General features: G+C 37.2%; 3 protein-coding genes across 6 annotated transcripts in view; 2 read left to right on the forward strand and 1 right to left on the reverse strand.

Annotated features, from left to right (window-relative positions):
* Window positions 1-2,825, forward strand: part of FAM216A (family with sequence similarity 216 member A) — an 11,517-nt gene extending 8,692 nt beyond the window's left edge. For both annotated transcript variants that reach the window (XM_077159833.1, XM_077159834.1), the window contains exons 4-7: window positions 126-255; window positions 339-522; window positions 1,300-1,382; window positions 2,458-2,825. In XM_077159833.1, coding sequence (XP_077015948.1) covers window positions 126-255; window positions 339-522; window positions 1,300-1,382; window positions 2,458-2,576 — 516 coding nt within the window. In that variant the 3' untranslated portion in view covers window positions 2,577-2,825. The remainder of the gene's footprint in view (window positions 1-125; window positions 256-338; window positions 523-1,299; window positions 1,383-2,457) is intronic.
* Window positions 2,826-3,414: 589 nt separating this feature from the next.
* VPS29 (VPS29 retromer complex component) lies at window positions 3,415-13,637 on the reverse strand. Its single transcript, XM_077159836.1, has 4 exons — window positions 13,526-13,637; window positions 8,842-9,033; window positions 4,441-4,676; window positions 3,415-4,194 (listed from the first exon to the last, which is right to left on the reverse strand). The coding sequence occupies exons 1-4, from the start codon at window positions 13,526-13,528 to the stop codon at window positions 4,077-4,079; spliced, it is 549 nt and encodes a 182-aa protein (XP_077015951.1). The 5' UTR covers window positions 13,529-13,637; the 3' UTR covers window positions 3,415-4,076.
* A 53-nt stretch (window positions 13,638-13,690) lies between these two features.
* RAD9B (RAD9 checkpoint clamp component B) overlaps window positions 13,691-26,684 on the forward strand; it is a 43,715-nt gene continuing 30,721 nt past the window's right edge. Inside the window, exons 1-4 of one of the 3 annotated variants that reach the window (XM_077159828.1) lie at window positions 13,691-13,859; window positions 24,422-24,492; window positions 25,275-25,424; window positions 25,637-25,751. In XM_077159828.1, coding sequence (XP_077015943.1) covers window positions 13,823-13,859; window positions 24,422-24,492; window positions 25,275-25,424; window positions 25,637-25,751 — 373 coding nt within the window. In that variant the 5' untranslated portion in view covers window positions 13,691-13,822. Of the gene's footprint in view, window positions 13,860-18,713; window positions 19,787-24,421; window positions 24,493-25,274; window positions 25,425-25,636; window positions 25,752-26,684 lie in introns of those variants that run through there. The other 2 variants (XM_077159829.1, XM_077159827.1) reach the window with 2 other exon arrangements.

Genomic DNA, 26,684 nt, shown 5'->3' on the forward strand with positions numbered 1-26,684 from the left:
TTTGCAGAATTTAAATGTACATGTGGTGCCATTCCCCTAAACACATTCATCCTTTCAGATAAGGAAAATATTGCCAACCTCTGTTCTATCATGCAGACTAAAAATTCTTTTATTCTGTATTTCAGCATCCAGATCTCACCACAGGTCAAAAGCGTTATCTGTGCAGCATTGCTAAAATCTATAATGCAAACTGTCTAAGAACATTAATGAAGAGACAGTACATGCATGTGATTCAGTGCAGCTCACAAAAGCCAGGCAAGTGCACCTGAAGTTGCTTTTCAGTAATTCTCAGAATCTGAGATGTGAGGTGCTTCTAACAGAGGTGATTTATATGACAGGTGTCCTCACTCATCACAGGAGCCGCCTCAGCTCTCGTTACTCACAGAAACAGCATTACCCCTGCACTACATGGAGACATCAACTGGAGAGAGAGGACTCAGGGCTGTCTAACATTACAGCAGCATCTGCACCTGAGATGATTATACAGCATTCCCTCTGGCGACCAGTGAGAAACAAAGGAGGGTGTGTTTCTTATCGTTTAAAAGGGGGAAATGTTCTATAATTTCATTTGAAGGCCAGCTAAATGCTATTAAAACTTCATTCTTTAATATGTTCATCACTTTGCTAAATTCAGAATAGGTTAAACAAAAAGCAAAAAACAGTATTATCTTAAACTGTCTTTTTTTTTACATGGGCAGGCACCGGGAATCGAACCCAGGTCCTCTGGCATGGCAGACAAGCATTCTTGCCTGCTGAGCCACCATGCATGGCCCTTAAACTGTCTCTTTACTGACCTGATTGAGATATGCCAACTTTTTTTTTTTAGGTGGAGAGGGGGTAAGGTGCATGGGTTGAGAATTGAATCCTGGTCTCCTGCATGGCAGGCAAACATTCTCCCATTGAACCACCCAGGCACCACAAATTGAAAGAGGCATCATTTCTTTAAAACACATTTCTGGAATTGTAAAAATTTCTTAATGAGAGATAGGGAAGACTGCCCCTTTTAATATGATTCCCATTTAGATTCAAAATAATATAAATACTTCCAAAATATGACTACTTCTGTACAGGAATACTATAGAACAAAGTAAAAAGAGATTAGGAAGACTAAGTATTCAGCCTGTACTACTATAGTTAGCTTTGCATTTCAGGGTTATTAAGTCACAGGAGAATTCTGAGCTGGAAGGGTCTTTTTGGTGATACTAGTATCTTAATAAAAGAATTGGCATGATTTCCTACATGGTTACACAACTTGGTTCACTTTGCTGGCTCCAATTAAGAAAATTCCCTTTCTTATAGGTTAAAAACTGGATATGCATCTAAAACAAGATGTAAGTCACTGAAGATTTTTAGAAGACCAAGCAGACTGTTCATGCAACCAGGTAAATGTGGAATTAAAAAAAATGCATGTGCAAAGATCTTATGCTTAAAAAATATTAAACCCAATATAGTTCCATTTTTATTACAGAAGACATTAAAAATTTTAGACTGTAATTTGCTCTTATTACTCCAAATAAAATTAAACATGAAATACGGTTTCTGCTTTCATTTTAAAGAACATACTGACCAGTGATAGTCAAGGCACTTCTAGTTCTAAATAAAGCTATTTACCGTATCAAGGTCAGAGACGTAACAGAATGAACTTGTCAGAAAAAAGAGCCACAAACATGACTTTTTCAAGCCATAGTGTTTTGAATGGATGATATATTTTATAGAGCATCTAACAGTTTATAAACGTCTGTATCACTTAAAATGCTGTTTCATAGTCAACAAACCAGTGGATGTAAGCCAGATTTTACAGATGTAACTCAGAAAAATCCAAGCTTGCAAACATTCCACATAATACAAATACTGCAAGATAAAAAAAGTGAAAAGGAAGAAAGTATCCCTTACAATTGATAAAGTGGAAAGCATTAAATAAAATTTAAATAATTTCCTAAAATTATTGCCATAATAAGGAGGTCAGGACTTAGGCCTACTGAATTCCATCCTAAGCCTATCCAAGAAAGAAGAGCAAAGGTAGGGGAGAAGGTAAGACTGGTTCCAAAAAGCAGGAGAAATTCCAAGTAGGGGTAAAGTCCTTGTGGTCTCCAAGAGATGAGAGATGAGAAGAAGCTTAAAGAGAAATGAAGAAATACTGAAGATAGGCAACTGACACCTTCATAACCAAAAGATTTTGGCTAAATCTGTTGGAGAATATTATCATGAAAATCAATGGGAAAAAAGGACTTAGTAACAGAGAATTTGTTATATAACACATTGCCTAGAATTCAGTACTGTATATCTTATATTTAAAAGTAAGAGATTTGATGGGGCTTAAGATTTTTGAAAATTGCAATTTTTGCTGAAGGCTTAATAGGCTACATCATTTTGAAGGTTTTAATTATATACAAACCTGAATATTCATTAGGAAAAATAACTTTCTAAAATACATTATAAACTCTTATTTTCCTTCAGGTTCTACAAATTATTCTGAATCATACATGAATGAAGAAAAAAAGGAAGAAGATTTACTAAATAAGTGCATGCAATCAATGTCAATTGAAGAACAGGGAGAACATTTGATGTTAACTTGACATTCTTGTCTTGGGTATTGAATTTAAACACCAACTTACATACAGATAACATGCCAAAGGTGGGGGGTGGGAAGGAGTTGTGAATTGATTGTGTCCTCTTTCTATGTTTAGGATAGTGTTGTTATTCATCATTAAGTCATTAAGTAATTTCAGTTTGTTCAGAAACTTTTACAACAATGTAATTGGCTTGATGTAGTTCACTATACTATGGTACTGTGTAATAAAGTTTGTGTGTAATTTATGCCTGTATTTCTAGCTAGATGCAATTAAAATTTTTCTTGTCACTTAAAATTGAATTATTTTTCTTTATATCTGATAAATGCATTGTATAATTGCTTCATTCTCTGTTTACAAGTGTTAAAGCAACATTTAGAATATCCTCCAAGTATTTTCTTGTTTGGGCTAATAAAAACTCTGAAACATCCTGATATAGAATAGCATTTGACAGAGGTATTACCCAGGCTTGCAGAAAATAGCCATTCAATAAATATTGGCTGTTTAAATACAACTTAAAAATGGAAACAATGATTTGCTGTATTTTATAGAAATTGCCATGTAAACACTTGCAGTTTAACTAGATTAAGTTGGGAGAAACTGCATGGATGAGCAGATTCTTTAAATTATATATTCACTCTAGTGTGCTTCCTTGCAAATTTAGTGGTTTTTTTGTTAAACCTTGAAAAATGGGAAGTAGGACAATTTAAAGCTACAGTTTAAAGAATCTCTACTGATTAAATATGTAAATAGGGCATATTATGTAGAAAACCAACAGAAAATAAAATCTGAGGTCACATTATGACACAGAACGCTGTAAGAAATGAGAGAAATCAGAAAGGCATCTACTTCATCACTTTAATACTTATCCATATAATTTCATTTGGTCCCCTTTTTTTTGACTGTTAAAAATTGCCATGGGGAATTCTGATTTTTTTTTAATTCTGATTTTTTATAGCAACAGTAAAAACAGTATATTCTCAGAAAGTTATAATAGTCTATGACTATTAGATAACAATACTGAATTCATACAAAATACTATCCCTTCAGGAGTCAAACGTATTTTAGAACTGCCCTAAGAACAATGATGGGCTCTAATTTTTGTTTTCTTTTTTTTTAATTAAACATAGATTATCAAGAAAGTATAAATGAAAGGTAAACATTTTTACTGAATGGAGAAGAGAAAAATGTATACAAGAAAATCTATGTTCTTTCTCCTCATGCACTTATTTTCTAATAAAGTTCCAAATAACTTTGAAGATACTTAGAAGGAAAACCTTTTTCTTTTCTTAACATGTGACCATTTACTATAAAGTGGACATTTTTTCATAGAAATCATATACTGCAAACTAAATATATCCTTATAGTTTATAGCAATTATGTATTAACAGAGAAAAAGATATACTGCAAAATATAAAAGTGATACAATTTTGTGGCTTTTAAATGTTTAATTACTTGATTTGAACAGGAGAATGGGGAAAAAAAATTATCAAGACAGGCCTGGCTTTAGGATTTTTTGTATTCAATTCGTTCTACTTTCACATCATCTCCAATTAGCTGATACACGTAAGTGACAACCGTAGAAGCCTGGATATCCATCAACACGAATGAAGGAATAATATTTCTGAAAGAAAAAATGATGTCAGTATTTATACTGAAAAGCAGCAGTACTGAAATTTTCCATTCAAGGTGATAATTTGGATTCAAGGAGAAATCTGGTTGTTACTCATATACAGAGAAAAAAAATCAAAAGAAGATTGCCAGAAAGGCTAGAATTACTAAACTGACTGCATTTCTCCTTTATGGAATGCAACATGCACAATTACTATTTAATAAAACTCTAAAAATTCCCAAACTGCATACTACTCACGTTTCCAAGGCATTATATGCTCCAGTGGCAGAACCTGGGTTAATGTAGAATTTATTTTCATGCTCAAATGCTTCAAATTTGTGTGTATGTCCCGAGATAAGAATGTCCACATCAAACTGCCTCTGCAACAGGGCTAAGCTGGCCATATCTCCCCATGGAATAACTTGATGTCCATGGATCAAACCAATTTTGAACTGTCCAACAGTAACAACTTTCTGTTCTGGATAATTTAAATTCTAAAATAATAAATAGACATAAAGAAATACATATTTTTAGAGAATCTAATGTTTAAAAAAAGCAGCCTGCTTAAATATTCACTCTCATACTGGCATTTTGACACAGTACCCACACAACCAACAAATTCATTAAATATTTCATTTCTTCTCAGAGATACTAAGGCTATAACTATGCTTAAAGTGTAACTTACTCCAAGTGAACTGGGATTTATCATGTAATTTATTTATATGGAATATGGTTGTTCTAGGAAGGCTGTAGAAAAGAATTATTCACCCAAATTTTTTATTTTCCTTTACCTAGGAATCCTAGGCATGTGACCAGTAAGCTAGGGTGTATTCAAATTACATCCCAGCCTTTAATAGCTACATTGATAGCCTAAAATAATAATGATAGCTAAAACTTACATAACACTTATTTTGAGCCAGACATTATCTAAGGGTTTCACAAATATCAACCTATATAATAACAAACAACCTTAAGACAGAAGTTCTGTTATGATCCTCATTTTACAGATGAGAAAACTGATACACAGGTTAAAATAACCACAAGATTCAAACCCTGCTAGTAAGGCTCCAGGATCTGTGAATTTAGCAAATTAAAAGCAAAAAATTTTAACTCTCATTAATGAAAATGTCTTTAGCATAGCACAAACAGAAGCCATATAAATCTTTAACAAATTAAATTTACATTCTAATTATTGACAAGAAGTTGGCTGCTAAGAAACCCGTATACATTTTTTAAACTTTTTTTTTGGTATAACATCCATACAAAGCAAAGAAAGAAAAAAGCAATCTTTTTCAAAGCACACTTTAACAAATAGTTACAGAACAGAACAGATGATGGAATGGCTGCCATTCCATCATCTCAGATTTTTCCTTCTAGCTGCCCCAAACACTGAAGGCTAGAAGGAACACTAATATAGTGATTCAGCAGCTATAATCATTTGTTAAATCTCATTTTCTCTGTCATACCTCCTTCTCCTCCTCCTTTAATCCTTCTCCTATTCTATAGGGATCTTAGGGGAATGCCTGTTCTGACTTTTTCATGTTGAGAAGGGGTGTCCACATTGAATGACAGAGGGATGTAATTAACTGATAAACCTGGAGAAGGATAGTCCCTCTGGGTTTCGGGATTTATCTGACCTAGGACACTCTGGGAATTATGTTCCCAGGAAGATAAACTTAGTGCATGAAACCTTTAAAGAGTGTCAGTTTGACCACCAGGTGCTCTTAAGAGACAATAGGAGTGATGGTGACTGGGGTTTAGCAAACCATGACAATTAGCACTGTCTAACTGAAGCTTGCATAAGAGCAGCCTCCAGAACAGCCTCTTGACTCCACTTGATCTCTCTTGGCCACTGATGCCTTATTTCATTACACTTCTTTTCCTCCTTTTGGTCAGGAAGGTGTTGTTGATCCCACAGTGCCAATGCCAACTCATCCCTGGGAGTCACACTTCACGCTGTCAGGGAGAGCTTCACCCCTAAATAGCTTGTACCATAGCAGGGATGGCAATGATTTTCCTTGCAAAGCTGGCCTTAGAGACGCCACATTTGAGCAACAAAGAGGCTTCCTGGAAGCAACTCTTATGCCTCATTATAAGTCGTCTTAGCTTATCCCCTACAGAAAAAGTTTCATAACGGTAAGCCTCAAAATCCAGAGCTCGGCCTGTTTTCTTGGGAGTACTCTATAGTTGGGAAGGTACCCAGGGTTTCCCAGATGTGAGAGGTTAATAGTTTAAATATATATATATTTCCCCTTTACATGCTCAAGGGACTCTGCCAATACTTTTTAATTATCAGCCCACCATAGTCTAAGATGTATTCTGGTACTACACCAAGCCATAGAGAATTACAAGGCATTGTTTCCGTTCTGGACTCCAGGAGTTTGGGCTGTCTAAATGAGCTATCCAGACAGGCTGACTCAGACTATGTGTCACAGAAAATTTAGGTTCTAGACATAATAAATCTCTACACCTTTGCTTTCATATAGCAGCTGAAGGTCTAGAGTACACACAATATCATCTTATTTACCTTAGACTCAGCCAGAGTGGCTTGGTTTTAAACTAACTGAGGCCTGATCTCTTTCTCAGTTATTTCAACTGTATATATATAGCTATGCTAAACTTTCAGGTCTGCAGCACTCCATTTCCGCGACCCATGTGTCACAGAGCTACTCAAAATTCCAGGGAAATATCAGCTTATTTAGCTCAGTGTCTCAGACTCCAGAAATATATCCACAACTTCAGACCAAATATGGCTGCTATAGAGGCCCACAATCCAGGCTCTCTTTTTTTTATATAAGTATTTTCTGAGAGAGACCTTAGCATACTTGTTCTTTTGTTTCTGGCCCATTCTGCACAGCCCATTGTCCCCAAGGTTTATTCAGTTCATTGTGTGTCCCTCAATGTTTTTCCTTTTTGTAGCCCCATCAAAAATTCCATCATGTAAGTGGATCACCATTTGCCACTGTACTCTTCAGCCACTGTATTCTTTGGCTCCCTCTATCTATTTGGCATCATGGATAATGTCCAAAATAAACCATGTTTTATAGTATCTTTGTCTGGTTGTATAATCAGCAGCACTCTCAATTTTAGACAATTTTCATTGGTCCAAAATGACAAAGAACCAGCAAATACAATTTCACCAACTGTTAAATCAAAACTACCTTTTATCACTTATTCCACTCCACCCACTTAGTTGCCCCTGGTAGTGCTGTGGTACTATTGTCTTCCTGTTAACTATTAGAAGGCCATATTCATTTCTAACAGATTAGAGCTGCATGCTAATTATTGACAAGAAGCTGGCCACTTTCCTTCTCATGACCCTATCTTTTACCTCCACTCTCCCTCTCATTTTTTCAAACGATGTTTTCTTTCTTTTTTTCCAAAAGATGTTTTAAATCCACTAAAAAAGCAGAGACACTATGCCTGTTTGGCTTGGTATAAAGGAACCCCACTAAAGAGCACCAACCAGGCTAAACAATTTAAGAAAAAGCTTATAGGCCCAGAAATACAAAATAAAATTTTCATATTGGAATCAGGTTACTCATGCTAAATCATACAATTTCTAGCATTGGTAGGGATCTTAAAAATCATCTAATTCAATCAAATTGTTAATATGAAGAGACTAAGGTTCAGAAAGAATAAGCAATTTGCCTAATGTCTCATTTTTAGCTAATGAGCAAAGTTGAAAGCCCAGAATTCCTTTCTTTTTCTTTAAAGCCTGTTTTACCAAGGTATAATTTACATACAGTAAAATCACCCTTTTAAAACACAAATCAATGAATTTTGACAAATGCTGATGGTTGAATAAGAACTACCAAAATCAAGATATAGAATTTTTCTATTACTCCCCCCACCTCCCTGCCAAATTCCCTCATGCCCCTTGATAGTCAACCCTTGATACAGGGAACAGTACTACAAAACTTAGTAACTGAATAAAGCTAAATTTATTCAGTGTAGTGGGTCCCAGAAAAAATATGTTCAAGTCCTATTCCCTGGTACCTGTGAATGTGACTGTATTTGGAAACAGGGTCTTTGCAGTTATAATCAGATAAGTTAAAGTAAGGACATACTGGATTAGGATGGACCCTAAATCTAATGACTAGAATCCTTATATAAAAAAAAAAAACCCATGTAAACACAGAGTAGACACAAACACAAAGGAAAGATAGAAATGTGAAGACAGAGGTAGAGATGGGAATGATGCAACCATAAGTCAATGAACATTAGGGATTGCCAGCAACCCACAGAAGCTAGGAAGAGACAATGAAGGAGTGTCCACTAGAGCCTTCAGAGTGAGCATGGCCTTGCTGACACCTTGATTTCAGACTTCTAGGTTCTATACTGTGACAGAATAAGTTTCTGTTGTTTTAGACTACCAGCTTGAGCTTATGTGTTACTGCAGCCCTCAGAAATACTCAGCACCAATATATTTAGTTAGAACACATATTTCACATGTTTATTGGATAGTCTAAATCAGTGATTTTAAAACAGTAAGGAAGGGACATGTACAGTTTGAAAAATATGTTCAATAATATGACTTTATATTTGGAAAATAATAATAATAAAAAAGAAAGGCCTTAACTGTTGAGAAACCCTGGTCTAAAGGATAAAGCTTACATATATAAGAATCAAGTAAGGAAAATATTCTGAATACATCACCTCATCGAAGTCTCCTCTCACAATATGAACGTCACCAGCCAGAGTCTTGAGATAGTCATAACTTTCTTTGGTGCAAAGGTTTCCAGTGCAGAGAATGTGCTGAATTTTTCCTGGCACCAGCAATTTTTTGAATTTAGCCGGCAAACTGTTGCACCGGTGTGGGATGTGCAGATCTCCTAATACCAACACCAACTTTAAAGTACCAAAGTAAAACAAGATGAAATGGTAAAATGTCAAAACAATACGCAGAATGTAACAATTTAGGTACATGTCCTTATTCACCCTCCAGACTCTCCCATTAAATGAAATGCATCAGAGACTCCAGAACCAAATAGAGAGCAGACATTCACCATCCAGTTCCTATCATGAAAAACACACACTCTGTTACAGACTCTGTAATGAAACAATCTTATTTTACCTTGGTCAGAAATGGCTGTATATACACAATATAGGTAATCAATCTATTTACCAAAAATAAAATCAAGCATTCTAAAGGGATTCATTTAGAAACCTATGAATTACACTGAATAAAAAATTTGCAAAATGAAAAATATACTTCTGGGGCCTAAGGAATTTGGCGTTTTTGAAGACTGATGTGGATATTCATATTTCTGCAGCTGTAGTGTGAAAACCGCACATAAATTTCAAGAACATCAATAAAAGGAATTGTTAAAAACATAATAATTGAGAAAAAAGTTATTTCTGTAATTTATGCTTATTAGACTGATAAACATTTGGTAGAATGGTAACCAAAAATTACAATATCTGTTACTTACAACTACTAACCATATATCACAGAGGTATAAAAACAGCCAATGTTCCAAAGAGTTTCAACACTCTTTTGAATTATTTTTACTTTTAAATTATCCTTGATACCTTATCTTTCCTTCATTATTAAAAATAATTACTTTCTGTCACATGTCTAGATCGAATTGCCTATGTGCCCTCATTATAGTTCTCAAATTATAAAATAACATTTTCACAATCTTTCTTGTGATTTAGAGCATTTAAAAGAAAGAGACTGGTTAAATAAATGATAATTTTAGCAGGTAGATGATTTAAGAGTTGCAACATAGTCTCAGACAACAAAAAATAAATTTTACTTGTAAATAGAAAAAACAAAAAAGCCCAGTGCTGTAAAATTTAAAAATTTTAAGATTTGACATAGAAATATTATTAATTTACCCACTTATCAAAAATATTGTCAAAACGGTTATTTCAAAATATCTGTCTTCCAAAGGACAATGGAATCAATTTCATGTTGATTAGCATAAGCACCTTAATTCTATGGCAGGATGTTTTCCCACATAAAACCCCCTTCAATAAATATATATGTCTTTTAAACTGCTTTTGAAGAAGACATGACTTTTCCTTAATATTATCAAAAAAACACTAAATATCTAAAACAGGATAAAATAGGAAATAGTTTTGCCACCACAGACTTCGTAAATGTGAATTGATTTTTTAAAGTGGGAAATAAAAATGCAATTACGGTTGATTCATTTTGCAATAAAAACCAAAATGATTGAAAAGGAAAGGAACTGTTAGGAGGACATATAGTAATTCAAATAACATGAGGTTACAAATTAAGCACACTTTAAAAGAAATTGTTAAATAAGTTTCTTCTTTATAGTTTCAGTTGTTATTTACTCAATGGCCTATATTGTTTCAATCCAGATCTTAGTGGACAAAATGTCTGTACAATTTAAAACAACCACGAAGTTGCCACCCTCATTGGTAATCAATATAAAAGTACCTGGAGACAGAACAATCTTCATCTTTAGAGGGGGATCCCTTCAGATATGGATTGAAGTACATAATTAATGTGGGAAGCTGGCATTTGAGAAAAAGGTAAAAAATACATTTCTATATTAAAAAAAAAAAAGAATCCCAAATTCATAAAAGGGTATATGTCTACAACAGTTTGAAAATGTTTGGGGCCAATAATGAATAAGCTGTTCAGACTTAACGTGCTAGAAAGAATATTAGGAAGTCATGGTATTTTATAACGACTGATGACTAAATTTTGTAAACTATTGTGGAATATCCCCAAGTGTACACAGAATATTAGCAGTCTAAAGAGATAACTGTTTGAATGATGATACAGATATTATTTTAAATTAGTAAAGATTCTTACTAGGACAGAATCCTCTGATTTCCTATAGAGGGCCAAGGTATAGGGGAAATAGTGTCACAAAACAAATGTCATACTTTAGGGAATGTCTTTGACCAAATTCCACACTTCAATAGGTTAGGTTAGATATAGATTATAGAGTTTTTAAAAATAGCAAAAGATCCTGGAAATGGTAGTCTTGTTAAACTCAAATAACGAACCAACACAATCAAGACATGGGAACTTGGTTACTTCCTATTTGATAGACCTTAAAAGGGTGAGAAACCCAGTCATCAGCCACCCAACCACCATTGTTAGTAGGAGCTAAAAGAAGACACTTACTCTGTGCCCAGCCTTAGTGGAATGAAGAAGTTGATTGCAGACAAGGGGATGAAAAAAAAGGGTGAAACATGACCAATGTTAAACAAAAGAAAGCAATGAAAAGAAACAAACCAAAAAAAAAAAAAAAAAAAAAAGAACAATAACAAAAATCCCATATCCAAATGAATATGCAAACAAATGTTAATGATTTCTGAGTGTTATGAAAGAAAATGTTAAAAATCAGCTTTGCTCAGAATAATACAAGAACAATTTGCTGTATTTTTAAACAAGACATACACACACACTCTTCAAAAAATTGCCTTGCCAATTTTTTCTACTTTTCCTAATTCTGTTTTTCACATTGACTTCCATCCCTTTCGTTTTTATAAAACAATTTGCAAAACTCATTAGCAATTGCTTAAGTGAAGCCTAAAATTTTCTGGATTCTTAGAACTGAGTCATTTTTCAAGTATATTGATTTTGATTATTTTATGTTTAAAATTCTATCTGTTGGAAAATTATGCTGCAGTTAGGTCATTATTTTTTTTTATAGAGGATCTAACAGCACTATGAATACATCATCAAATGATGAAGTTGCCAACTAAAGAGGATGAAGACAAAAGTCGCCAACTAAAGATGGTAAAGACATTACTCCAGCTAGAACTGACCTTCTCCACACCTGAATTGGCTGCCCACAGACTCTGGACACCGAATTATGTGAGGAATGTATCCTTTGCAAATAAAATGTTTTTAATAATAGAAGAATCAACTAATGCTAATTTTACCCAATTCTTTTTAATTCACATGAAAAGTGATGCTCCATTACAACTATCCTAAAAAAGTGTGGTCATCTCTTAAAACAACTTTGGAAAAATGGGTATAGAACCACATGTCAGGTAACTACGTCCCCTCCTCTGGATAACTATCTCAAAATTAAATAGAAATATCACAAAAGATTTGCTGTTCCAATAACTGGGAAGATATTTCAAATAGTATAAATTTCAACGACTTCTAGCACTTCTTTATTGGCTCCATAGTGACTGGGGGACAAAGTTAAATTGCATAATTGCGGTCCGTTTAGAAGCAAGTCAAAAGTGGGATTAAAGCCCTATATATATGTATATATATACACATACACACACACACACATACACACACACACACAGACCATACAGCACAAATCTTTAGCTGTCAGTTTTATAAGTGAAAAGATTGTCGCAGAATCGTGGTAATCTTAAAAATGCTAAGGAGCGAGAAGCCCCTTTACATTTAACCTCATTAACATAATACCAAGATAATCAGAGCTCTTTTTAGGGAGTTCTATACTTCTTTAAAGGGCCCCTTTAAAATCTGATGACAGTTGCGGGCCTTCTCCAGTAACAGCTCCTGAGTTTTTATGAAGTTTTAGATGTAGCAATCTATTGGGGGTGAAGAAGTGATGATGGGTCCTGAGCTGGCTGGGCAAGTCTTATGAATGGTTGAGGTAAAGCTCCAACTACCCCTTGGAGCCAACACGGGCCTCTTCCTAGAAAACTGTACCTAGTCACTAAATTTTCCAAGTAACTTCGGGGAGTTCTTCCAAATAATTTCGGGGAGTTCACAGACGATTAAAGAATCAGCACACTGAGGAAACGAGGACTTCCAGCAATTTTACGGGACACATCCAACCTCTGAGGGCAAGCTACGACATTTCAACATTAGTTGCACATTATTTCAGGTGTGTTTTTTATCAAACCTTTCCCTAGACGGCAAACTTAAAAGGACAGAGAATTCTGCTCACTACTTCCCGTTTTGCATGCGAGGCCCGCTTTCGCGACATCGGAGTGCACACCGCCTGAGCGAGAGAAGCTTTTACTGACGGGGTGAAGTAGGAAAACGTCTGGAAACGGAGGCGGACTGTGCCCCTTTCATGGAGACGGTTGTGGTACAGGCCCAAAGATGTTCCCAAGCTCGGGCGTAGGGTCTCGTAACAGGACGAGCAGCTGAGAAGCCCCCCATTTCCCCCTCGGACGTCCACTGGCTTCGAGGGCGGCGGTGCAAGACCAGCGACCGCCACACCGAGGGGTGGCCGCTCCCTTCCTCCCTCGCCTTCCCTCTGGGCCTTCCCAAGCCAGGGCCCGAGCCGCGTCCACCAAAACCACCGGGGTGGCCAAAGCCTTTGCCCCGAGACTCCCCGCAGCCCCCAAAGGCGCAGCTTCCCGGCGGAGAGCCGGAGAGCCAGGCTTCTGTCGCCTTAGCAGCCGTCCTCACCATCCTGTCACCCGGGTCCGCTCAGTCACCACAACCGCCGCCGCCCTCTTCCTCAGGCAACTGGGGATCCGCCCACTTCGCCCACAACCAATGAAAAACGAGGTAGACAGGAAACCGCCCAACGGAGGCCCGCACAGGCCAGTAGCCACCGAAAAGCAAAACTGCTCTTCAGGATTTGAGGGAAGGGAGGGAGGAGCGTGAGATAGCCGAGCTTCAAATAGCGCGGGCCGCATCCGGGCACCTGTGGCCGTCGAGCTGAGGCGTGCCTTGCGGCTCGGTTCATTAGGGCTCGTAACCATGATGAGGTGTTGGATGAACGGCAGTCAGGTGAAAGGTGGGGAGGCTTTTCTGCCTTCCTTCGTAGAGTGGGGAAAGCCTAAGATGATGTGGGCGTCTGCTCGTCGTTTTCTTTCTTTTGTGCGCAGCTCCAGGGCCTGACCACAGCCACCCGCCACCTGACACCAGTGCCCTGGTAGCTTCTAAGGAGAGGATGAGGCCTGTTTTTATTTATGCATATTATTTAATATGGGTGGTGTCTCTGAGGAAGCGAAATTGCACCATCGGGACAGAAATTAGGTTGCAGGCCTCAAACTTGGGATCAGAACTGAGTTGGGAAGGGTCGGGAGAAAAAAATAGTGTCTTGGAAAGTAGAAGCATCTTAGTGCTGTGATAAAAGCATAGACCTGGTTTTGATTCCAAATTCTACCACTTCCTAATGTATGATTTCAGACAAGACACTAAACCCCTTTGGGCCTTAGTTGTCTATGAAGTGCGGGAATAACGGCGCCACCCTCATAGGGTTTAATTAGAAACGAAATGGAAACGCACGTTTCCATTATTTTCATTATAAATTACATTTTACAACTGTAAATTATTCCAGAAAGTCTCTGTTTAGAAGAGCAAAGATCTCTTGTGTTTCAGGCTGCACGTGTATTGAGGACATTTATGCAATAGTATGAACAGGAGGAGGGAGAACAAGCCCCCCTGTTGCTCCTTCTCAGAGCACTGGGAATTTCTGTTTTGCAGTGTGCAGCTCAGTTATCAATAAGTAATTATTTGAATGATTGCTTAATTTTGTTTTTCCCTCCTAGATTGTAAAGGCTATGAGAACACGAACTATACCTGTCTTGTTCACTGCTGTATCCCAGTGTCTTAGATTGCACTTGGGAGACAGTAGGTGCTGATAAATAAGCAATGAATAAATGAAAGGGCTGTATCAGGCAGCTCTAGAGAAGAGTAGTGAATGTAGAGTGGTAAAAATGGACAAATGTCATCTCTTTTTTCCATCCTTTCTCAATGTACACTGTTGCACTGTTGAAGCATTCATTGTAATCTGATTTTATGTTCTGGAATTATCTTTCCTTCTTTATACTTTTCCCTTTTTTTTTTTAACTTTCAATTTTGAAATACTTTCAAACTTATAGGTCTGTTACAAAAATAATACAAACCCCGTACAGAGAATTTCAAAATACCTTCCCCCCCAAGTGGTGGTTTGAAGCTGTATGTACTCCCCAAAATCATGTTCTTAAAGCTAATCTTTTATAAGAGAGTGAAAGTCAGATAGAGAGAGAAAGCTGTGAAAGCAAGAAAACAAAAGTAAGGAAACTCAGAAGATAAGGGAGAGACCAGCAGACATTGCTATGTGCCCTGCCCTGGGGCAGAGGAGTCAAGGATCACTGGCAACCAGCCTTTATGAAGAAAGCATTTCCTTGATGATGCCTTGATTTGGATGGTTTGCTCAGCCTGACTGTAAACTAATAAACTCATATTGTTAAAAGCTAACCCATTTCATGGTATCTGCTTTAAACAGCCTTGGAAACTGTTTTTGGTACCAGAAGAGTAGGGTGCTTCTACTGCAAATACCGAAAATATGAAAACAGCTTTGAAATTGGTTAATGGGTAGAGGTTGGAAGAACTGTAAGCTGATTGACATAAAAGGCTTAGACTGCTTTGAAGAGACTGTTGGGAGAAATATGGACACAAAAGCTACTTCAGATAAGGCCTTAAACAGAAATGATGAGTATGTTGCAAACTGGAAGAAGGGCAATCTTTGTTTTAAAATGGCAGAGAATTTAGCAAAATGGAGTACTGACGTCAGATAGAAGGCAGAATTTGAAAGTGAGTGTACATATGTAGCTGAGGAGATTCAGAATTAAATGTGGAAACTGCAGCCTGGTTTCTCTTTGCCATTTATAGTAAAATGTGAAAAGAAAGGGATACGCTGAGAACTGAACTACAGAACACAAAGAAACCAGAAATGAATGGTTTGGAAAATTCTAAGTTTCTGCAAAGCAAATCCGCAGAGAGTAGCACTCCATGTGAGGGTTTAACTGAACAAGGAACCAGTGAGCCATTTCAATGCAAGCCAGGAATGGAAACACAGTTAACCAGAAAGGATTTGTGGAAAGTTCTTCCGTCTGTTGGTTTGGACTCCTGTGTACTATATGTGAAACAAGTTTTTTGCAAGGTCTGTATGAACGGAACCATTGGCAGCCTGAACTAAAAGGAACAGATTGAAGGGAAAATGACTTCAAAGGCATAACCATGGAATCTGAGGTATGCACCAGGGATATCCTCTCCGATCAAGAGAGTGAGCCCACCCATATGTATGGAAAAGGTGAGTTACCCTGGCACTTGGAGGGGATGGGCTTTCCACCTTATACAGGGCGAGTGGTACCATTCTTGATTTCTCAGATGCCTGGGGGATCATGGAGAATCTGGTCATGTTTGATGAGGTTGGAACTTCGCCCCAGGATTTGGAGAGAGCAGCACTCCGGTATTCGGGGAGCGCATGGCTGCTGTGCAAGCACTTGTCTAGGGGGACAAAACATCATTCCATAGGTGACTCTTTGACCTTGAAATTTAATGGAGTATGCCCAGCAGGGTTTTGGAATTGTTTGAGACCCATGGCCCTTGTTTTCTTTCCAATTTTTCTCTTCTGGAATGGAAAAGTTTATCTTAGAACTGTCCCTAATTTGTGTTTTGGAAGCAGATATCATTCTCTAAGTTTTACAGGTCCACAGAGGGAGGGGAATTGTGCCCCAGGACAGACCACACCTATGATGAGACATTATATTTAGCATTGTTACTGAAGTGACTTGAGGCTTTTGGGTAATTGTGATGGGATGAATATATTTTGCATATAGAAAGAATATGTCTTTTGGGGGTCCACAGGGTGGAGTCTGGTAGTCTGAAACTGTACGTACCCTAGAAAATCAGTTTATTAAAATTGACCCACTCCTATGGGTATAAAAGTATTTTAAGTAGGAACTTTTGATAAGGGGACTTCAGTTAAGGCGTGGCCCAAGATAGGTCTTAATCCTCTTGCTGGAGTCCTTTGTCAGAGAATGAAATTCAGACAAAGAAAGAGAAAGCCACAGAAGCAAGAAACTGAAAGCAATGAAACCTGAAAGAGAAGGGACTTGAGACCAGCAGATACCCATGTGCCTTGCCATGTGGCAAAGAAGTTAAGGATTGCCAGTAGCCAGTCTTCAGGAAGAAAGCATTGCCTTGATCATGCCTTGATCTGGATATTTTTCTTAGCCCCCAACTGTAAATAATAAATTCCCATTGTTAAAAGTCATAAACAAAGTGGATAACAAAATGTGGTATACACATATGATGGAATATTATGGAGCAGTAATGAGGTCTTGAAGCATATGACAACATGCATGAAACTCAAGAATATAATGCTGAGTGAAACAAGCCAGATGCAAGGATAGATGCTGTATGATTTCATTATTATGACTCTGGTAAAGGTAAATGCAGAGGCTTACAATGTAGAATATAGGGGACCTAGAGGTACACAGAAGCTAAAGATGGGTGAACAGACACCCAATGAGGTTGAACTTAAATGTTAGGGAATGGATAGAAGTAAAGGTAGTTCATTAGTGGGTTTATAAGTAATATGGCCATATTAAAGGTGAATAGGGTTGAAAGGGGTTGTATAGAGTCATGTATCCCACCAAGTAAACTACCTCAAAGGTTTGCTGTTGTACAAAGAGTCAACAATAGGGGAGTGGGCCAGTTTGAAACTATTATGTACCCCAGTAAAACCATGTTTTAATCCTAAACCAATCTCGTGGAACACCTGTTTTTTTTCATTCTGATTCAGTATTGCAGGGTGGAAACTTTTGATCAGATTGTCTCCACAGAGACGTGGCATGCCCAGTTGTGGGTGTGGCCTTTTGATTAGATGGAGATGTGACTCTACCCATTCAAGGTGGGCTGTGGTTAGTTTACTAGAGTATTTTAAAAAGGTAAACATTTTGAAGAAACCTCAGATGCAGATGCTTGGAGAACAGTTGCTTCCAAGCAGATAAAGACACATATATTTGGAGATGCTTGGAGTGCCAACAGAGAGAACAGATGCCTAGACATGGGTAGAGCCTAGCAGACATTGCCATGTGCCTTCCCATGAGATGCTAAGCAAGCCAGAACCCAGAGCTGTGTTCCAGAGGAGCTAAGTGAAGGCCCACAGAGACTTAGAGAGGAAACCACTGGCATCAGAAGTGAAAGCAGCGAACCCGGAACAAGGCCCAGCAGATGGGATGGCAGCCACATGCCTTCCCAGATCAATCTTCTTTGAGCCAAGGTATCTGTCTCTGGATGCCTTAGTTTGGAATATTTATGGCCTTAGAACTGTAAACTTGTAACTTACTAAATTCCCTTTATAAAAGCTTTTCCATTTTTGGTATATCGCATTCCAGCAGCTTTAACAAATGAATACAAGGAGTATAGGAGGAAAACTAATCTTGCATGCTATGGCCTATAGTTAACAGGAAGACATCAACAGTACCACAGCTATACCAAGCGTAAATAATTAGGGCAGGTGGGGGTGGGTGGGTGGTGGAGAGGGACAAGGGATAAGGGGAGGTTTAGATTTGATATTTGATGAGACTGTTTTTCAGCTGTCTTTTTGGACCAATGAAAATTGTCTAAAATTGAGAATGTTGATGATTATACAACTAAGTGAAGTGTGGCCCTGGAAATCAGCACTGATACATACAACAGCTGTTAAAGTAACCAAAAAAGAGGTGAGGCTTCAATTAGAGATAAAAATGAAACCGATTTGGTTGGGACTAAGGTAAATCAAAATATAGGGCAAAGGAACAGCTAGTTGTGGAACACCCGCTAGGTCACCATTTTAGGCACTGGAACACATCAATCAATAGAACAGACAATGTGCCCTGGCTCGTGGAGCTGTATTCTAGAGTGTGAAGGCAGACAATGGGCAAAACAACTCCTGGAACTCAAGGAAAGCTCTGTCGTGACACTAGCTGGATACAAACTTAAGGAAGAGATGCCCTCAGAGTCTAAATTCAAGTGATAATACACTGAGATATCAAAATGCCCAGGTTTCAACAAAAGATTACAAAACATGCAAAGAAATAGAAAATGATGGCCCAGGCGCAGGGAAAGGTTCAAGTGTTTAAAGTCATCAACGAGAAAGACCAAATCTGGGACATTTCAGACAAAGGCTGAAAGGAAAACACGGACAAAGAACTAAAGGAAATGATAGATAAGCACAAAGAGAATATCAATAGAGAGATGGAAATTATGAAAATGAACCAATCAGAGTTGAAGACCACAGAAATTAAAAAATCCCTAGAGGGTTCAACAGCACACAGGAGCTGGCTGAAAAAAGAATCAATGATCTTGAAAAGACAATTGAAATCATCCATTCTGAGAGCAGAATGGGGAAAAATGAAGAATTGGGAGTGCCAGAAGGAGATGAATGAGAGAAAGGGGCAGAAAGAATATTCAAAGAAATGATGGCTGATAATTTCCCGAATTTAATGAAAGACATGAATAATGACATCCAAGAAGCTCAACAAATTCCAAACACAATAAACTCAAATAGACCCACACTATAATCAGTCGAATGCCCAGACTGAGAATTCTGAAAGCCACAAGAAAGAAGCAATTTTTCACATGGAGGGGAGTTTCAGTAAGATTAATGCTGAGTTCTCATCAGAAACCGTGGAGGCAAGTGGGGAGATTTACTTAGTGTGGAAAGCAAAAAAAAAAAACCCCAAGAATTCTGTATCTTTCAAATATAGATATATCGGAAGTACCTTTTAAAAATGAGGGAGGAATTAAGCCATTCCCAGATAAACAACCACTGAGGAAGTTCATCACCAGTAACCAGCCCTGCAAGAAATGCCAACGGGAGTTCTGCAGCTTGCAAGGAAAGGATACTAGACAACTGAATGAAACCACATGAAGAAATAAATATCTCCAGTAAAGATAATGATATGGGTAAATATAAATACCAGTACTACTGTATTTTCGATTTGTATAATTCCACTTTTTTACTTCCTACAGGACCTAAAAGACAAAGCATAAAATGTAATGATCAGTGGTTTTGGATTCATAATGTATAAACGTGTAATTTGTGACAAAAACTACGTGGTGGGGAGATGAAGTTGTATAAGAATATGGGTTGTGTATGCTTTTGAAGTTGTTAAGTTGGTATCAAAGCAAACAAATTTGTTAAAGATTTGCATATTCAATTTAAGCCCCTCTGTAACCATACAGAAAATATCAGAGAATGTGCAAACTTATGAGACAGAAGTTAGAGTACACGTTACCGGAGGTGAGTGGCTGGAGCAATGGAGAGTGAATGCAAAATGAGTGTAGGGTTTCTGTTTGGGGTGAAGGAAATACCTTAGCGATGGATGGTGATGAGGGCACTGCAACACTGTGAATAGATTAATCCCACTGAGTGGCATGCTTGTGGAGGACAGGGATGGGGAGATCAGTGCCGAATATGTTTCCACAATTAAGAAAGAGAGAGAGAAACTAAAGAGATGATGACAAGTAAATGCGATACGTACTGCTGGATAGGATCTAAGAATGGGGGAGAAAAGGCTCAAGAAGACATTACTGGCCATAAGAAAAAATTGAATTTGAGCTTTATATCAATGTTCAATTTCTTGAACTTCATAACTGTATTTAAGGGGATTACATAAATTAATATTTTTGTTCTTAGGAAAGGTAAATGAAAGTATTATTTATTCAAGGAATATGCTGTGTGCAGCCTGTTCTAAAAAGCTTGGAAAATTAGATAGATGATAGAAAAATAGGCAAAAATGACACAACGTTAAAATTGGTGGAGCTTGGTATCTAAGGAGCTAGGGGTATGTTGTAGTCTTCTCTACAGGTTTGTATTGTTTTTGCAACTGTCCTGTAAATTTTAAATTATTTTTTTTAAGTAAACAAAAAATTCATGGAATGGTACAACACAAAGAGTAAGCCCCAATGTAAATGATGGACTTTAGTTAATAATATATTATTATTGGTTCAGCAATTGTAACAAATGTATCACATTAAAACGTGATGTTTTAATAGGGGAAACTGTACAGTGGACAGGGGAGAGAGGGTGTTTGGGAACTCTGTATTTTCTGCACAATTTTTCTGTAAACCTAAAATTACTCTAAAAAATAAAGTCTATGAAAAAAAAATAGGGCAAAAGATGATATTGTATGTACTCTAGAGCTTCACCTACTGTATGAGACCAAAGGCAGAGAGGTTTCTTGTGTCTAGAACCTAAATCTTTTGTAACACAGAATCTAAATCAACCTGCCTGGAGCTCATTTAAATGACCCAAACACATGGAGCCCAGAACAGGAACAAGACCTTGTAATTCAGTATAGCTTAGTATAATACCCAGGTACATCCCAGCTTATGGTGGGCTAATAATCAAAAAGTATTGATAGAGTACCTTGAGGACTGGACAAAAAAATATAGAACTACTAATCTTTCCCACCTGGGAAACCCTTGGTACTCTCTCAAACATTAGGGACTCCCAAGAAAATAGGCCAAGCCCTTGATTTTGAGGCTTGTCCTTAGAAAACTTATTTTTGTAGTGAAAAAGCTAAGACTGCCTATAATTATGCCTTCGAATTGCTTCCTAGAATCCTCTTTTGTTGCTCAAGTGCAGCCTTTCTCTCTTTAAGCTCAATTCCACAAGGAAAATCATTACCCTTGCCCCTACATGGGACATGACATTCAGGGGTGAATGTCTCCCTGACAATATGGGACATGACTCCCAGGGATGAGCCTGGCCCTGGCACCATGGGATCAACAATGCTTTCTGGATTAAAAGAGGGAAAATTATGTAACAAAATGAGGTACCAGTGGCTAAGAGAGTTCAGATGGAGTGGAGAGGCTACTCTGGAGGCCACTCTTATGCAAGCTTAACTGGATATTGCTAATTGCAACAGTTTACCAAACCCCAACCAATGTCATTCCTGTTAACCCTAAAGAACACACAGGGGTCTATCTGAGATGCTACAAAAGTTTCATTCATTTACTTTACTTTACTAAAACCTTCAGATGGTTCCTAGGCCAGATAAGTCCTAAAAACCAGAGATGTCAGTCTCTCCAAGAACATCAACCAGTTCCATTCCCCTATCCCATATTGTGACAACCCCTTTTCAACATGAAAAAATTAAAATGGGCATGGCCCAAATACCTCTAAAGATTGGGAGAGGGAGCAAAGGAGAAGGAGGAATTATAACAGAGAAGTTAGGATTTAACAAATGAGTATGACTACTGTATCATTATAATGATATTTCTTTTTAATCTCTTTTTAGTCTCTTGTGTCTTGGGGTAGCTAAAAAGGTAAAACCTGAAATTGTGGAATTGTAACCCATACCAAACTTTGAAATCTGTTCTATAACTACCTGTTAAAATTGTACTTTAAATTCTATTACCTTTTTTGTATATATGTTATATTGCGCAGTTAAAAATGTTTAAAAAATCTCATTGTGTGTATGTATCATACTTTGTTTATCTGTTTGTTGGTTGATAGACACTTGGCATTGCTTCCATCTTTGGGCAATTGTGAATAATGCCACTATGAACATCATCATGCAAATAACTGTTCAAGTCCCTGCCTTAAACTTTTTCTGGTGGGATTGCCACATCATATGATAATTCTAAACTTCTGAGGAACTGCCAAACTATTGCGACAGTGGCTGCACCATTTTGCATTCCCACCGACAATGAACAAATGTTCCTATTTCTTCCCATTCTCTTCAACACTTGTTGTTTTCCATTTTCTTAGTAGTAGCCATTCACTCATATGAGATGGTGGTTTTGCTTTGCATTTCCCTGATGCCTAATGTCACTGAGCATCTTTTCATTTGTTTATTGGCCATTTGTTTACCCTCTTTGGAGAAATGCCTATTCGTCTTTTTTTTTTTTCCATTTTTAAATTGGGTTCGTTTTATTGTTATTGAGTTGTGGCAGTTATTTTTATATTTTGAATATTAAACCCTTGTCAGATATATCTCTCCCTCATTTTTGAAGGAAAGACAGTATTGCTGGATTTAGAATTTTTTGTTTTCAGCACTTTAAATATATAATCTCACTGCTGTCTTACTTCCATGGTTTCTAATGAGAAATTGGTACCTAATTTATTGAGTTTCCCTTCTATGTAGCCCACTGCTATCATGTGGCTTTCAGAATTCTCTGTATCTTTGGCACACAACAGTTTGATTATAATATGTCATTATGTGGGTCCATTTGGGTTTATCCTCTTTGGAGTTTGTTGAGTTTTTTGGATGTGTGTATTCATGTCTTATTAACTTGAAGCAAGCAAGCAAACACCTTTTCTCCTAATCTTTTCAGGTTGACCTATACAAATACTCTTCTTCTAATAATGAGAGGATACCTCCCAGCCAAAGTATAAGGGCCTCCCTGGTCCTTTTTGGGCATGTGTCTTGTCTTGGGCTTGCACATGTAGCTGTAGGACTTCCCCCATTTATACTGTTACAAATGTCAACTCTTCCCTAGAAAACTGTTTCCTCATAGTCCTGGGCACTGCCCTGCATGTGCCACAGTCAGCCTCCCTTGTCCCAGTCAGTCTGCTCTACTGTATTCTGTAGGAGTCCTAGGTGAGTCACCTTCTACACACAGGGCAAGTTCTGAGATAGCAAGTCCCTCAGGCCACCATCAGAGAGATTGGGCCAGGCATACGTGCTCCCAATATGTACTTGAGGGTCACTATATTCCCTTAGGAACCAGGACCAGGGTTCAGTGGAAGTGCAGCTGGGCTCCATGCTAAGCTGGTGAGGGATGAGGGAGGGGACAACCTATTACCATGAGATTTCTACCATATTTAAGTATTCTTTTTCTGGATTCAGTGCTTGGCCTATTACTGCAATACTTTAACAGTTTTCTGGAGCTTTGAGAAAGATGTTTCTGTCAGTTCTTGCTGGTTGTTCAAAGCTTCAGCAAGAGCCCTGAAGCATCTTACTCTTCCATCTTGATGGGATGGCTCCTGGCCATTCACTTTTATTGTAGCATTGTGTCCTGTATCTGTTTTCCATCTTTTAAATTTAGTCATAATTCATAAGAACGTTAAGAGTCTCCTACTAGGTTAGACAAAATATTTCATCCATCCCTACCCTTTCTTTCTGGGTTCTGATACTCTAAAAAATCAGAGATGTAGCTTGGCTACCACTAATTTCATCACAAAATTTGATTTTATTTTGCCTTCTGTGAAGTTTATTAAACCATCCAATCATCCTTTCCTTGCTCAGTTTTAACCCCTTGCCCCCTCCTTTTTTTTTTTTTTGGCAAATACATTTGTTTAAACCAAGTTTAAAAATACCATAGTATTTAGACTGGCTTGTCACAGTATATCCTTGCAACACTTTTTTTTATCATTTCATGCACTCATTATGCATTTTTTTTTTTGGCTCCTACTATGTGTCTGGCATTTTTCCGAGAGTTTTGTACTGTATTTCTTAAAACAATGTAATGTTAGGCTAAGATCCCGTTCTTTATGAATTTATCTTGAGTCCTCTGAAAGCTACAGTAGTTCCATGATTTGATTTTATTGTTAGAAAAAAATGAAAACAGCACCTTTCTTTTTCTCCACAGTCTTTGGGAAGGCAGTCCAAGCTCTATCGCGAATTAGTGACGAGCTGTGGTTGGATCCATCTGAAAGAGGTGTAAGTAAGAAAATTGACTAATAGGCCACTTATTAAGGCGAAAGATGTTTAAAGATCCCTCTCCAGATTGAGAGTTAACCAGGAAATCCAGAAATTGGAATTATCCCTTTCACTGGTCATCTTCATTTTACATATCTAAATATATCTACAACAAGGTAAACTTGAAAATCACATAAACATAATTTATATAACTGAAAGTCACTAATTGGTGGCCAAAAGTTTGGATATGGCCTGTGGTAGTATTTTTGCAAGGCCTATACCATGTTTTTTTTAAAAAAAATTGAAATAATTTCCAAACATTTAAAATTTGGGAGAGTCCACATAAAAATTGGAATTTTCTACTTCTCTTGAAAGATTAGAAGACCTGACGATTTTGGAACTGCATTCCCAAGAGGAAGCAGTTGGCTGAAGCTGAGTCATAGTTTCTGCAGTTAGGGTAGAAGAATGCCAGTTTGCTATAATCTCTTTTTCTCTCTTTTATATCACTTTCTGCCATACTACTCATTTAAATTAAATCTTAACTTATCTGGCCCTGGTAGGCCACTAAAATGCAAGATACGTGAATTCAATATAGACATGAAAGCATATGTGTATACATATAGGAGTTCAATACGCACTATATATTGCCGACCATAGTGAAAATCCCTTGGCCTTATTTGAACACATTTAACTGTGATGTTAAACAGAATGGGGGTTTTGAGTAAATGAAATGAACTATCATTTAAAGAAAATTGATTTTCTCCAAGTAGCTATTTTTCTTTCTTTCTTTTTTTTTTTTTCAGCTTTCTCTAAGATCTGTGAATTCTTGTCGATCAGCATATGGCTGCATCCTCTTCTCTCCTTTGTTTTTTCAACATTATCGATGGTCAACCTCAGTGGATATGAATGATAATAACACAACATTGAACCTAAATTGCAAATTGGGAATGAAGGTAAACATGAGTGGTCTTTGTTTTCTCTTGTTGTGTATAAATATTCATTAGGTAGGACAAAACATCTGCCCCTTACACCACACTTGGTTTAAATGACATGCAGGACAAATCTATTCATTTCTGATTATACGTACTCCTCTTTGTTAGTTTTCTTTTACTAATTAAGCAACCATATTAAGTATGTACTGTTCTGTAATGTATTTGTCTTGCAGTCACTTCTGCCCATCTTTAGATGTCTGAATTCCCTCGAAAGAAATGTAGAGAAGTGTATAATATTCACCAGAACTGATAAGTGCAAAGTAGTTATTCAGTTCTTCTGCAGACATGGTAGGTGTAATTAAAACTATTTTAAAATAATGTGTTTTTTCTTAAATATTTTTCATGTTTAGAATTTTCAAACTGTTTATTAAAATACCTATTTGCATTATTACTCAGAATTTGTGTGGTTTTGCACTAGGGTGATTGTAGGTACTTGAAAAATATTATCTTACCTGCCACCATAAAGGTATTGTGAGATGATTAGTATTAAATAATTATTTCCTTTTATCACTTGTCAGTGGTATAAACTTTGCATGCATCCAAGCCAGTTTTTTAAAATGTCCATTTGACTGCAAACAATTGGTTGTTCTAAAATTTACTGGCTTCTTGATGATATTCTATAAGAAGGTTTATTGTGGATTTACTCAATCACAAATGCCCCCTTACTAAAATTATTTAGTAAGAACAGAAAATAACAATGCCTATCTGTATAATGCTTTCCTCCTTCTAAGAGGCAGATACTATTATGTCTGGGACAGAAAGAAGCATGGTATCTGGCCCAAGTCACAAAGCTAGTAGGTAGAGCATTCTTTCTGCTATCCTGAGCTGTAAAACAGATTTCCTGGCTCCCAACCTTGCATGCTAGATATTCAAATGTTATACTCACAGGACTTGAACATACTTAAATAAGTATAGCACAGTGATTAAGAGCACTTATAGAATCTAGGGTGGAATTCAGCTGGGCCCCTTCCTTGCTGTTACTGTGAGCAAATTATTTTACAGCTTCATATCTCAGTTTCTTAATAAGTAAAATGGGATACTGTTAGTACCAGCTTCAATACTAACTCAAATTGGCCAAACAATTAAGAGGAATACCAGCTCATGTAAATGAAAAGTTCAGAGTTAGATCGGGCTTTAGGCATGTCTTGATCCAGGCTATAGCTTCATTTTTTCCCCCAGTTTTTTCAGCTCTGCTCTTCTCCATGTGTTAATCTTAGCTCA

This window comes from Tamandua tetradactyla, chromosome 5 (genome assembly GCF_023851605.1).
Source record: "Tamandua tetradactyla isolate mTamTet1 chromosome 5, mTamTet1.pri, whole genome shotgun sequence".
In the NCBI taxonomy this organism is placed as follows: domain Eukaryota; kingdom Metazoa; phylum Chordata; class Mammalia; order Pilosa; family Myrmecophagidae; genus Tamandua; species Tamandua tetradactyla.

What these genes read in the sequence shown, in the direction of transcription:
- VPS29 (XM_077159836.1), bottom strand. An exon ending in TGAGAGGAGACTTCGATGAG is followed by an intron (nt 4,677 to 8,841) that starts GTGATGTATTCA and finishes TTATTATTTTAG; the next exon opens with AATTTAAATTATCCAGAACA. An exon ending in GCATATAATGCCTTGGAAAC is followed by an intron (nt 4,195 to 4,440) that starts GTGAGTAGTATG and finishes TTTTTCTTTCAG; the next exon opens with AAATATTATTCCTTCATTCG.